This window comes from Cetorhinus maximus, chromosome 15 (genome assembly GCF_964194155.1).
Source record: "Cetorhinus maximus chromosome 15, sCetMax3.hap1.1, whole genome shotgun sequence".
In the NCBI taxonomy this organism is placed as follows: Eukaryota; Metazoa; Chordata; class Chondrichthyes; order Lamniformes; family Cetorhinidae; genus Cetorhinus; species Cetorhinus maximus.
This window is the reverse complement of record NC_135893.1, coordinates 44,315,248-44,329,800: the sequence shown is the minus strand read 5'-3', so window position 1 is coordinate 44,329,800 and position 14,553 is coordinate 44,315,248. Positions and strand designations below refer to the sequence as shown.

At 43.2% G+C, this 14,553-nt stretch overlaps 1 protein-coding gene across 1 annotated transcript in view; it reads left to right on the top strand.

Moving 5' to 3' along the window:
• ift70 (intraflagellar transport 70) overlaps positions 1-14,553 on the top strand; it is a 228,878-nt gene that overhangs the window by 196,589 nt on the left and 17,736 nt on the right. The window contains exons 18-19 of the mRNA XM_078558310.1: positions 1,958-2,036; positions 5,263-5,392. Coding sequence (XP_078414436.1) covers positions 1,958-2,036; positions 5,263-5,392 — 209 coding nt within the window. The remainder of the gene's footprint in view (positions 1-1,957; positions 2,037-5,262; positions 5,393-14,553) is intronic.

Below are 14,553 nucleotides of genomic sequence, written 5' to 3'. Positions count from 1 at the left end.
AACTCTGAAGAGTTCCATTAATATCAGAGAACCATCCTCCCACCACCCCAACCCCCAATGAAAACCTAAGTGTGAATCCAAGGCTTAATTGGCATATGTGCTGGTATGTTTGGCAGTCTTGTGTGCATTGCCAGGAGATGAGACGGTTTTTCCTGCATCATTTAATGATACTTTATCCTAAGATTACCAAGGACCAATTATGATAATTAGGAGTAACCTTCCATCTGAACTGTGCCACCCTCCCCATCAAAGAGGACAACCTGAATGTGGGAGCCGCTTAAACCAATTGTTAAATAAGAAAACGGCGAAACAGATTGTCAAAATAAATTGGTGTCTGGTAGAATGCACAAGTTGACGTGATTTTTCAGGTTTGTGAATTTACATATCCATTTATTTTCTTAGCTGCTAACAAAATATTTCACTTTAGATGAAGATATGAAGGTACAACCACAGCCAATGATAAAGGCATTCATATCACTGGACCACTAACGGAATCTGAAGAAGCATTTTCTAAAAAAAAACCTGAGATAGAACAGTTCTCTTTCTTCCTAGCATTATCTGTTCAGAAGTGTCATCAGCTACATTGACCTATTCTTTCCAATAACTGAGTCTTTTCTTCTTCACAAAAACTTATGACAAAGCTTATGATAAAGAATTTCTATTTAGAATTGGTCCAAAGGTAAAGCTAGATTGCGGAAGATGTGTGTAGTAAAATTCACAGAGATGCTCATTTCAGTGTTGTGAAGAAGTTTGCTGACTTCTGTGCAAAATCCAGTCACCTCCAGTTATTTCAAAATAAAAAAATAGACCTGTGTTACTTTAAATAAATAACGGTAACAGAGTTTAGAGCATCTAACCACCATCTAATTTAACTCACTTCAAATCATATGGAACCTTGTGATGAATTTCTGAGGCTAGATTAATTCATGGGACAATCTTGTCAGGAATTTGCATATATGGTTCCATCTTAGAAAATTTACCTTTATTAAAATCAACAGCCATTTGTTTTTACCTTTCAGCAAACATTGTGCCCTCTATATTTTGATTTTTTTAAAAATTTGATCGTGAGGAAGTAGTTGAAATCAAGCTCACATACACAGAATAAATGTGAACAGGTATAACATGGGACATATGTGGTTAAAAAAAATCCATTGTATATCGTAGTGTAAATCCTTAAGACACTAGCAGATGTTGCATGACATTGTTCTTGATAAGTTGGGTAATATTCTGTTTTATTGGTAAAGTTATATTTAAATTCATATATCCTTTTCTTTATGCAAATAATGCCATTTTGCAGTCTTCAATTGTGTAGAGAGGAATGTTTTACAGTTAGGAAGGTGCTTATAAACCTCCAGCTCCAGAGTAGGAAAAATATCTTTTTACTAACTCTTCAAAGTTTAACCAAGATATTCAGAATCCATAAATAGACTGTGTTTAACATTATATACTACTGGCCTTGCAAGTATTTTTGTGATAAAAAGGATGAATGGTTTCATTGAGATGGCATTAAATAATTGAATCCTCAGTGAAAAGTGGATAGCAGTGGAATAGTCTTATGCTAATGGGAGATAAATATAACTGAAGGTGAACTTTTGGGAGGTTATTTTCTGATACTCTTGAAATTCAGGTTGTTTTTTGTACCTGTAATGGTATATAAACCAGATTAAAATATGGTTTAATGCAAGCTCCTTCGTATTGCTGCTCCAAAGTTACAGTTGTTTTACATGTTTTTTTTCACATGGCAGATACACATTCCTATCAAACCTACTTTATCTCGATCCTGTTATGAAGAGTTTAGTTATTCTGTTAACAAACTTTCTTTAAAAATGAATAATTAAACTACTCTAATTACAATTCCATCAATTATATATTGATACTGTTAGTAATAAATCCATGTTGACTTTTGCTGATAATGCCTTGCTCTTTTTACATCATTTTATATTCTCAATTTTTTCAGGACCTTATACTGTGCTAAAGGAAATTATGAATTTGGCATTTCAAGAGTAATAAAGAGCTTGGAGCCATACAATAAAAAGGTAAGATAAAACAAAGGTGGCACAAAAGCAGAAAATGCTGGAAAAACTCAGCAGGCCTAACAGCATCAGTGGAGAGATAAACAGAGTTAACGTTTCGAGTCCTTATAACTCTTCTTCAGAGCTAAGGTGGCAGATTGTATCAAGTAAAAACTTCTAACCAAGTAGGGCCTTCACAATATCCCTTTCATATTCAGAAAAATTCAGATAGTATTGTTAGTCTACAAAGTGAATCAGATCAGACCAATTCTGGCTTTCAACTTGACCTCCTTAAAGTCATTCATTGTGGTAAGCCATGTAATTACCAAAGTTTGCTTAAAATGTGAACAAATGCTGAATCACGTGGGATGAAAACCTGAGATGAAAAAAAAATCAGAAATACTAGGAGGAGGATTTTCCCCTCGTTGGGCGGGCACAACGGGCAAGCCTGGGAGCGGCCGCACAACGGTCAGCTGCCCGCGATCAGGCCCCGATCGCGATTTCATGCTGGCTGGCTAATTAACGGCCAGTCAGCGTAAATCACTCGCTGAAACGCTCAACACTGCCTGGGTGGGGAGGAGGAGGAGGGCAAGCGTGGAAGCCTGCGCATGCGTGCAGGTGCACTCACAAAGATGCCTCAGGGAGCTGAAGATTTTTCACATGAAAAATAAAGTATTTTAAAAAAGGAAAAGATGTCCCCTCATATGACTCTGTCGCATGAGCAGGGGCATGATAAAAATGAGGTTTAAAAATTTCTACTTTATTTTTAATTAACATCGGAAACCTCATCCCTCCCATGGATGAGGTTTCCTCAAAAATCCAAAGGCCACTTGGCCTTTCCGCCCGCCCACCAACTGAATGGATGGGCGGGCAGGGAAAAATTCAGTCTAATTAATTGATTAATGGGCTTAATAGCCCACTTCATTTTCAGCGGGCGCGCTGCCAACTCCCGTGCTTGCCCGCCCACCGAAATATCACGCGAGTGGGTGATGATGTCAGGACGCTCGCCCAACATCATCACGCACTTTTTCATGCTCATGCATGTTGGGCGTGTGCCCGCACACTGAGGTGAATATTAAGCCCCAGTTGTATCCATTTGTTGAATCACCTGGAAATCCCATACTGCTCCAGTCCGTATCAGTCATTGATACAAAAATTAACTAGTCAAAAATGAGAGACCTGAAAGCTCATTTATTGTAATTGTCAAAATGAACAAAGTACTTGACTTTAGCAAGAAACCCACTTCCAGTTGTATAGACCATGAAATCTGAATGCTACTGCATTTCCATGTAACCAAAAGAAAAATAAGAAAAAAAGTAAAAAATTAACATTTTTAGGATTTCTCAGTGAACTAATACACCCAGGATTTTTGCTCAACAGTTTAAACTGTTCTCTTTCTATGCCAGAGAGTGATGGACATTGCATTAACAACTTTCATATTGTTAAAGGGGCATTTATGTTACTAAATAACTTTCTGCAGTAAGTTTAAAGTGTAATTAATGTGTAAATCCAGCAAGTTCTTAAAAATAACAGGGAGGTGAAGGATGAAATGCCATTTGCACAAGGTGAACAGCGGAGTTGTCTAAATTAACCAGCAGGTTCTGGGGATGCACAACTCACTCCCTTTCTCTTCATCCCTGAATCTCCTGTCTAATTTAAGTCAGAGATGAGGAGGAAATACTTTTCTCAAAGGATCATGAATCTGTGAAACTCACTACCTCAGAGTGCAGTGGATGCCGGAACGCTGAATAAAGTTAAGGAGGAGATAGACAGATTTTTAATTAGTAACGGGTTGAAAGGTTATGGGGAGAGGACGGGAAATTGGAGTTGAGGCCAAAATGAGATCAGCCATGATCGTATTGAATGGCGGGGCAGGCTCAAGGAGCTGAATTGCCTACTCCTGCTCCTAGTTCTTATGTCCTTATTTGTACGTTAACACTGTTATTTTTCCAGGAAAATCTGGTCCAATTGCGTGCTGAACTATATTAACATTAAACATTAGGAAAGCACTGTATTTCTTAACATGCATGTGTAAAATGGTGTAGATTTGTTGTCTGATGTACATGTGAAATATATTCAATGCAAAGCAATATTCCAATCAGAGCTACAATGAAGTATTAAACTGAGTTGAAATAAATCAAACAATAGTGCACTGGCTGTTATCAGTAAGTATAATTATTGCAACTCTTTCAATATTACTCATGAAATTAACATTGTTTCAATCATTTCATAGGTAGTTAAATGAATTTCATATTCTGGTCTTCCAGTGTTGTATAGTTTAGACCGCAAGCCAAATTCACATTTCCTAAAATATCACTTTCCTTGAAATTGAACTTGCACAATTATTTAGGAAGGGGATGAAATAATTTTCTTTGAAGGAGGTTTCAGGTCATTGGATTAGAGTTAGCTGGGGAGGTAGTGTGTACGATTTTACATCAAGAGTGGATATAAAGGAAAACCAAAACTTTTTTTTTACTGGCAACCCATGGTCAGTTTGACCATCAAATACTGTGCAAATACTTCAATAATGGAAATATTAGGATTTATGTAAATGAAACTAATCCCTTCAACTTTAAAGTGAATTTTCTCCATACTGTATTTCAATGTGCATCCTTTGATATTAAAAGTACAATGCAGTTACAGTGTAATACCTGGAAGGTTTTTTTCCTTGGTTTATGTACTCTGAGGGCAGAATTTTTAGCTGAGCAGGCGGGCGCACGCCCAGTGAGGTAAAAATCCTGCCCTGTATCTTGACTGTTTGACTGCATACTTGGTGATGGCCGGACACATATATAAAATGTGTGGACCAGTAGATTGCAGATGTCCCTAGTGAAAAACAAAATAATGTTTTTCACAAAGTAACTTAGTTGGTTTGAAGATTCCTTTAAGTCAAAGTGGCAAAAAACCCTACATTGAATACTCACTGAGGTGCTTCACCCAAAGTGTTCATGGATGATTGGAAATTTTTGATGTACAAAATAACAGACATCTTTCAATGGGTACTATTTCTATTAAAGAAATTCATGCATATGTTATCTCGACATTTTAAAATAGACAATTGGATCCTAATGCATTATATTTTAGAAACAATAAGTGAAAGTCATTTCCAGCAAAAGATTGTGTAGCAGTGTTACATACCTTCAACAAAAGTTCATGAAATGCATTGGATGGACATCATTAGCAACCCCAGCTGATTCAGCACAAAATGTTGGTCAAGTTTCATACTTTTAAATCTCTTTTTTCTTTACAGCTTGGAACAGATACCTGGTATTATGCAAAACGGTGCTTCTTATCTTTACTGGAAAATATGGCAAAACACATGATTATGCTGAGGGACACTGTTATCCAAGAATGCATTCAGTTCTTAGAACATTGTGAAAGTAAGTATTATTCAGTATCACTCAAGTTATTGAACCACATTGTAATCACTTTTGATCAGAGACGTTCCAGTGGCTAGAATGGAAGTAAACTTGCAACCTGATGGGTCTTTTTGTTTAGTTAAATGAGATGCAATTGTGGGGGTAATTGGATCCTATTTTGGCAATGTTCGCAAAATAGCAGCCATATCTGAATTAAATTTGTCTAGAAAGCTTTCTTAAAACATTATTATGCATCCTGAACAAAGCTAAAAAGCTGGTTCCTCAAGAAACTCTTTACAAACTAGTATAATTTTTAGAAATATCCCCCAAAAAAGATTTATATAACTGATTATCATTATATGTGACACTAATGTATCACTGCAAAACAGATAGGAACAGGAGTAGGCTATCAGCCCCTCGATCCATTCAGTGAGATCATGGCAGGTACAATAGCATAGTAGCTATGTTACTGGACTGGTAATCCAGAGGCCTGGATTAATGATTTGGAGACATGAGCTCAAATTCTGCCATGGCAAGTGGAAAATTTAAATTCAGCTAATTAAATGAAACCGGAATAAAATTCTACCATCATTAATGGTGACCATGAAACCAAGGGCTGAATTTTTTGTCCCGCGAGTGGGCGTGGGCCTGACCCGAGCAAGAGTAAAATAGTGCAAGATGACGTTGAGTGAGTGTCCTGACATCATCATGCACTCGTGCAATATATCGCTCGGTGGGCGTGTACGGGTGCCAGAGCAGCACCCACCATTAATTAACAGGCCACTTAAGGCCCTTGACAATCCAATTGTCTGTGATTTTTCCTTGTCTGTGCGATTTTCTGCTCATCGCACGGGCAAAACAGGCAGGCGGCCAGCTGACCTTTTCACAAACCTCATTCACAGGCAGGATAATAAGGGTCAGCAGCATTGCCAGTGTGAATAGTGAGAAGTTTGATAGATAGTTTGCTGCTGGTTGCTTATTGGTACTTGGCAGCTTCACCTCTGTTCGGGGCTTCATTCTTAGCATTTCCAGGCCTCATGTCAGGACTCTTTGGTATCTGCCAGGCCCTCGGAGGATTCAGACCGTGTGGACCCTTCCAGGTATGAGACAGCCTTCCCTTACCCTGGTAATGGGGATTGTGGTTTCTGCTGGAAGCACCTCCTCTGAGGAGGAGGAAGAGAGGGGCAGAAGGGAGAGGAGGCCAGGTGTCTCAGTGCAGCTTCCAGGGCTTGGACCTGTGGGAGGAGGGGCAGAGCCAGCAGGAAGCCCAAGGCGGAAGGGGCCACAGAAGGTGCCACTATCCTGCTGCCAGGGTTTACAGGCGGTGATGCAGCTGCCTCAATATGTCCGAGGTCAATGCCAAACGAGGGAGACAGTGACCTCCATTTGCCAAATGATGGACCTGAGATCAGCTCCGACAGTGTGTGCGGACACCCCCTGCCAGTGACTCTGAGGGTCACAGTGGCCCTCAACTTCTATGCCACCAGCTCTTTCCAGGGCTCAGTGGGGGATCTGTGTGGAGTCTCCCAATTAGCTGTCCACAGTTGCATCAAGCTGGTGACAGAAGCTCCGTTCAGGCAGGTCCTGACCTTTATTCTTTACTGTACCAACTCAGCCAAGCTGAGCGAGCCAGACACTTTGTAGGGATTTCTGGGTTCCCCCGCGTCCAGGGTGCCATCGACTGCCCACATGTGGCCATCAAGGTGCCAGCAGGTCAGCCGGGTGCCTTCGTCAACAGGAAGGGTTTCCACTCCATGAACGTGCAGATAGTGTGTGACCACAGGATGCAGATTCTGCAAGTCTGTGCAAGGTACCCAGTCAGCTCCCATGACGCTTACAACCTGAGATACTCCCAGGTGCCGAGGCTGTTCGGTGCTCCAGCCCGACTGGATGGATGGCTGCTGGGTGACAAGGGCTATTCCTTGAAGAGGTGGCTCATGATGCCCCTCTGCCACCCAAGAACAGAGACAGAAGCGTTACAATACGAGTCATGGCTCCACAAGGGCAGTGATAGAGAGGACCATAGGTCTTCTCAAGATGTGCTTCCGATGCCTGGACTGTTCAATACACCCCAGAGCCGTGTCACTGATCGTGGTTGCATGCTAGGCTCTCCATAATCTGGCACTGGCAAGGAGGGACCCACTGAGGAAGAGGGTCTTGACACAGCCGAACAGGCAACAGATGATGAATCTGGTAGTGAGTCCGAAGATGAGGACGGTGAGGAGAGTGCTGAGGGCGTGGAGCCAGACCTCGGTAACCTCCAGGGAGGCAGGGAACAAGGGACGTCTTGATCCAGTGCTCTTTCAGCTAGGCTGCCAAAGATCAGCTTCAACCACATGCCAGGGCTGCCGCCTCCATCCCGGATGTCTGAAAGGACCCTTTCATTTGAACACAAAGAACACTCAGTGCCTTTGCAATAAAGTTCAGAGCCACTCACGTCCAGCATTACATACTGGTGTACCCTGCACCAATAAAATAAAAACATGATGCATACTCAGGCCACGATGACAAAAACAAAATTTATATCATTTTGACAAGTTCAGACAAGTTACATCAACTCCCTTGGTCTTAAGTCCCAGACCAGTATACATTAATTAAACATAACTGAACATAAAATCACCCGTGACCTGTCCCTCTTGTGCTCATGGTGCCTTTAACTTATGTTTGCGGGTGCTACATCTAGGTGCTCCCCCCTTGCTGGCACCGGCATTGGAGGCAGTCTGCTGTCCTGTTGACCTTGATGTCCTTGATGGTCGTCCTTTGGCCGCTGGAGCCTATGATGGACCTGCCTGGGATGGAGCGGCCAGTGCCACTGTTGGCATCTCCCCAGTCACCTCAGCCTCATCAGATGCCACGGTCACTGACAGAGAAGCTGCTGCCATCATCCAGAACGCCCTGAGGGGAGCCAGCAGAGATAACAGGCATCTCGTGCGCCAACGTGAGGTCGCTGTGGACCTCCATGCTCACCATTGATGGACAGGCACCTAGCTGGGATACTGGGTGCCTCATCCATCTCCCACATTGACACTGACCACCTGAGGTCAGTGCCTGTGTAAGGGCATGCAGGTCTGAGCGCAACCCCAGGAACCCCTCATTCTCTCCCTGGAGCTGCCTCTCCATGAGAGTCGCCACTCTCTCAATGGAGGAGGCAGTGTGCTCGGCCATGATGGTCAGCACAATGCTGATGCTCCACATGGACTCTTCCATCACAGAACCATGGCACGCAGACCCTCATGGATCTCCGCCAGATCCTCCCGTACATCTTGCTGGACATCCAACGTCTGCCGCCTAATGGACGTCTCTGGAGGCTCATCATCAGCCTTCGACTGAGCATCATCCTGGTCTCCAGCAGTCCTCCAACTGCCGGTGCCCTGGGCACTCTCTGCCTCCACCTGCACCTCAAGCGACTGTGAAGTGTCCTCACCAATGTGCACCAAGATTCTAGCCGCTGATCTAATGCCCACCGAGGTGCTGGTGTCTGCGCTGGTGCCTGCTTCAGAGAGCGGGTGTGACATAGGCGACAGTGATGCCCGGTGGACCTCTGGCATCAGGAGTGGCCGTTCAAGGTCTGCAGATGGGACGCCTGCTGGCGAATCTAAAAGGGAGAAGAAGGCCCTGTCATTAGTTAAAGTCACCACACTGTCACTGTGCATGCCAGGCACCCTGGTGAGACAATGGAGATCTGCATCATGGTGCCATCGTCTTCCAATGATCAATGGGGACTCCACACTTGAGGCTCGCATCACTAGAATGGTTGCACAATCTGAAACTCTCACCTCTGTGCACTGCTCTTTTACCTTCATCTGGCACCCCCGCCTCTCCACGCCCGGTTGCACAGGGACTGTGCAGGCTCTCCAGCTCCAGGGCATCTTACTCAAACCGGGAGAGCAGCAGCAGGCTGGGAATGCCTCCGCCTGTACATGCCCTCTCTGCTTGGTTATGGCTCGTCTTCTCCTGAAAGGACAGAAAAGCATTGATTAATCCACTCTCTACCTGCAGTGCTATTGCAGCCTGGCCAACCCCAGCTGAGGAACACCTTGCAGGGCACATCCTCGAGCCACAAGGCACTCAGTCCAAGCAGCCAGGGTTCACCCCCTTGGTCAGCTCCGGAGTCATTGACAGTTGGCACTTAGACTCTAACACCCCTGAGGTCCACGGAGGGGACGGCCACACCTTAACACTTCTGCACACTGACCCATGCCAATACGATACTCACCCTTCCTGAGCACAGCAGGTCATTGAAGCGCTTCCGGCACTGGACCCATGTGCTCTGCACCATGTTACAGCTGCTCACCATTGCCACCTCCTCTCAAGCCCGCTTGGTGAGGCGCGGTGGCCGCCTCCTCCCATCTCTGGGGACAAGGGTATCCCTCCTGGCAGCTACCTCCTCCAGCAGGACTACAAGGCACTCATTCGAAAAGCCGGGGGACTAAGCGCCCATCCGACATGCCCTCCCATGCCACACTCTAGTGTACCGTCAGAACGGCAGCCAGATGTCCTTCCATGGCAACCTGTCTGGGGCTGCCTGGGCTTTCATTATGCCCGCCGCCAGATTGCCATTGGACTCGGCAGCAAACAGGCCGCCACCCCCACACAGCCCTTCCTGGCCAACGATGAGCCACGTTTCACACTGGGTGGGCCTTAATTGGCCTACCAGCATGCAGTTGGGGCCCGATTGTGGGCGGTGGTCAGTTTTGCGGCCGCTCCCAGGCTCACCCGATGTCATCACGCACCATTTTACTCTCGTTTGGGTCGGGTGCTTGCCCGCCTAACGAGGGAAAAATTCTGCCCCAGGTATCTAACCAGGGCTCTGTACAGCTGATACATCACTTTTACCTCCCATATATTCTAGTCCTCTAGATTATAAAGGCCAGCATTCCATTAGCCTTTTTGATTATTTTCTGTGCCATTCATGACATTTTAATGATCTTAGTACTTGGACCCCAAAGTCTCTTTGGATTTCCACTGTTTCTAACCTTTTGCCATTTGAAAGTACCCTGTTCTATTCTTTTTAAGTCAAAAAAGGGTTGGCCTCACACTTGCCTATATTTAACTCCATTTTCCACAGTTTTGCCCATTCACTTATCTCTTTGTAATGATATGCTTCCATACACTACTTGCAATTTTGCCTATCTTTGTGTCGTAAGAAAATTTGGACATTTGGCTTTATAATCCCTTCATCTAAGTTGTTAATAAATACACCGAACAGTTGAGGCCCCAACACAGATCTCTGTAGGATCAACTTGTTTTTATATATTCATGGGATGTGAACATCACTTACAAGGCCAGCATTTGTTGCCCATCCCTAACTGCATTTAAGGTGGTGGTGTCACATACTATGGTAGTCTCATCCTGCCAATTACAGTGCCTGCCCATTAGCTCTACTCTCCATCTTCTGGAGCTCAGCCAATATCCTAGACAGGTCAATAATTTGCTTTCAAATCTATGGGAAAAATTTTCCCCCGTTCAGGAGTGGGCACAGGCAGGCGCACCTCCGATCGGGGGCGTGCTGCCATTTTAAGTGGGCGGGCCAATTAAGGTCCGCCAGGAAGCGCTATGCGCTCCCTGTGCGGGCGGGGGGATTCCCTCAGCTGGGAGTGCGCTCTTTCGCACATGCTAAGTTCTGCCTCAGGGAAATCAGCACAGAATTAAAACTTTTAAGGTAAATGTTTAAAAAATTTCCCTGATATGTCCCCTCATGTGACACTGTCACGAGTTGGGACATGTCCATCACTTTAACTCAAACCTTTATTAAATATTTAAAAACCCTTATGAAACCTCATCCCACCGGTGGATGAGGTTTCATGCTTTTTCTTAAGCCCGCCAGGGCTCCCAGCCTGCCCGCCAATCCTAAGGTTGAATGGGCAGCCCTGTCAATTACCTAAATTGTTTTATTAATGGCCTCAATAGGCCATTGGTGGGCGCACAGCTGACTCGGCTGCGCCACCGCCAACCTGAAAATTGAAATTACGCGGAGTGATGTCGGGAGTTCCGTCTGATGTCACCCCGCATCATTTTACACCGCTTGCCGACCTAAAGATCCTGCCCTATGAGTTTCAGTTTTAGCTATTTGTGTCTTATGGGGACTTTATTGAATGACTTCAGGAAATCTATTTACATACCATCTGTAGACACTACTTTAGTCACCTTTTCAGAAAATTCAATCAGGTTTGTCAGGCATAACCTAACCTTTGCAAATCGATGTGGCTCTCTCTAATCAGCTGAATATTTTTGAGGTATTCAGTCACCTTATCCCAGATTATAGATTCTAGTAATTTCCCAACAATAGAGGTTTGATTAACTGGCCTATAATTCCCTGGTTTCCCTCTGTCATCTTTATTCAATAGTAGGATGACGTGCACACTTTTCAAACCTACATGAACAGTTCCTGAATCAAGAAAACTTTGGGAGATCAAATTTAGGGCATGTGCAATTTTCTCACTTACTCCCTTTAAAACCCTGGATGGAAACCACCTGGTCCACCTGTCACTCTTTAGGCTCATTATTTGTTTTATCACTGCTAATTTGCTTACATAAATTTTGGTGAGTCCCTGCCCCAGTTCAATACTGGTTTCCTTGAGATTTCCAAAATGTTGACCTCATCCTCCACACACTTATGCAAAGTAATTATTCAACATGTCTGCTATTTCCTTATTTTCATTGACAATATCACCATTATCAGACTCCAAAGGGCCAAAATTGCTCCTCTTGATTTTGGTGTTATTTTGATATTCCATACAAGTTTATTTTTGAATTCCCTTTTCATAACTCGATCTGTTTTGCAACTCTTTACTGCTCTTTGTATCTCTCCCATTCACCAGGATCAAGAGCTAATTTTTGTATTTTATGATTTTTTATGTTGTCCCTTTATCTCTTTAGTCTTCCATGGCTTTTTGACAAGTAGAGTTCTTGACGCTTATGGGTGTACGCTGTTTCTGTAACAAGTTAAATTCTTCTGATCGCACTGAACTTCTATTGATTTACCCATTGACAAATTTTTCCGGTTTGCCAAGAGAATTTTCTGTATGATTCAATTGAAGTCAACCTTACCTAAACCTAGACTCTTGGGCTGGATTTTCATATTGAGCTCAGAAAACACAAATCAGGCCATTTCCTGATTTTGGAAACTCGATCCCATTACCTCTGCCCACACCTGCCGTGTTTTCCTCTCCTGAAAATATGGGCGGCAAGGTTCAAGCTTCCTGACTCTCCGGGTAGCATCGAAGGAGTGCGGGTACCGAGGCTGGCTGGTTAGAAGGCCTGCCTCAGTTCGCTGGAACATTTGTCCAGCTCTCCACATCATTCTTGTGCCCCTAACCCCTCCACCCACCCCTCATACCACCCCCAAACGCCTTCATACTCCCCAGTTTCCCTTCATGACCTTCATATTCCCCATGCTTTTGCCATGCCCCCCATGTATCCTCCAGAGTCACTCACCCAGTATCCACAGGAGCCATGTGATGGCAATGGGAATCCTTTGAAATGGACTTAAAAAAATGAAGCCTCTGAAAAGCTAATAAAAGTGTCAAACACACTGTCATTCATACCACACAAACAAAATCCTCATTCCCATTGAAAAAAAATTAAATGCCTTAAGCGATCATTCATTAGTAAAAACAAATATTTATTTAGTAACCGTATCAAAGATAGAAAATCCTTTAATGATCTCTTAAAACACTGTGTAGTCAAACTGTGTAGAGAACCTCCTGCTATGCCAAGTGGTTCAGAACTTATGAACCTCGACCAGGCATTCATTATGAGCTCAGCTATCAAAACAAACCCTTGCTACCCCAGACAATTGGAGCCTATTGAAACTAGAAGATCAGTGTCATGAAAGTATAATAATTTTCATAATATTTTTCTGGTTTATTGTAAAGTAGGTTTATGGGGTTGTGTTTTTCTGCCTGGGTGTGATTTAATTACATTTTGTAGCCAAGCAGACTGCATGTTGAAGTTATCGAAAGAAATAAGGTGTAGAAGTGTCTTTGAAATGCTAAGTAGCTAAACATGGTTGGGATCTTAGCCTGTAAGGTGTGAAGGGAATTTGCATTTTTAGATAGATGAAGGGAGGTTTTAATTTCAGAGCGGTTAATGAGAATACTGGCAACATGAAAAGATTTATATTATGAGAAAGGTAAAGTTCCAAAAACATATGGAAACAATGGAATTTACATATTAAAAAGAGAAACATATATAAAGGAGAATGAGGCTATGTGTCAGGAGAAGGCATTGTAAGGTCTAACAGAAGTGTGTGAAATAGCCTTAATGAAACCTCCAACATTTGTGCATAAGCCTGCTGTCTACAGAAACTGAAGCTGGAAAAGGTCATTTAGAATTCCACTGTCCAGGGTATTGTGTTAATTTGCTGGATCTGTTTAAAACCTAAAAATCTATTTTTGGACCATTACCTTAAAGGGGGTGTAATTGGGAGTCAGGTTAATTAGGTACTTTAGGAGTTGTGATAGTAATAATTTGTAGTTCTATGTATGTGCTTGAAATCTTCCCTTTTGTTAATAAATATTTTAATTTAGTTTTTTTAAAAGATCTCTAAAAGCCTTATTACTTCTGAATTCAGTGTATGCATCTTGAAACAAATACAAATTGCAAAACCGTTGTGATAGCGCGATCAAGTTTCCCTCGTGGATTTGATCCACCTGGCACACATCATCTGCCGTGTCATAACACCAGATGATGCATTCTTTTTCTATTTCAAAGCAGATGCCTTGTCAATCAAAGGAGTAAAGCAGGTGACTGGATTTTTTTCTAAGTTTTAGCAGCAAGGCATTTTTTTTCGATGTCAAATAAATTTTGACATTTAATGTAATGGTCAACTTACCTTTGCAGGAAAGAGTCTAATAATCAATCACTGCAGTTAAAACATGTCTGTAGCTTATATAAAAATGACATTTGGAGTTGCCAAAACATTTAATACTTACCTGTTAAATGTTCCTGACTCTTCAGCAGGCTTCCCTCAAGGATCACAGACTCTCAAACAAAGCAAGTTTTCGAAGCTTTCCAAAACCCACCCAACCCAATGAAAATACTTGGGTGGGTCGGGGGAAGCAATTTCCCCTAGGACTGTCAATATTGACGCTGACATCAGAGGATCTGCGTGTAGGGTCGGGACCCAGAACCTAACCTGAACCTCTTCCTGCCTATGGGAAGATTGCATGGGCCCATTC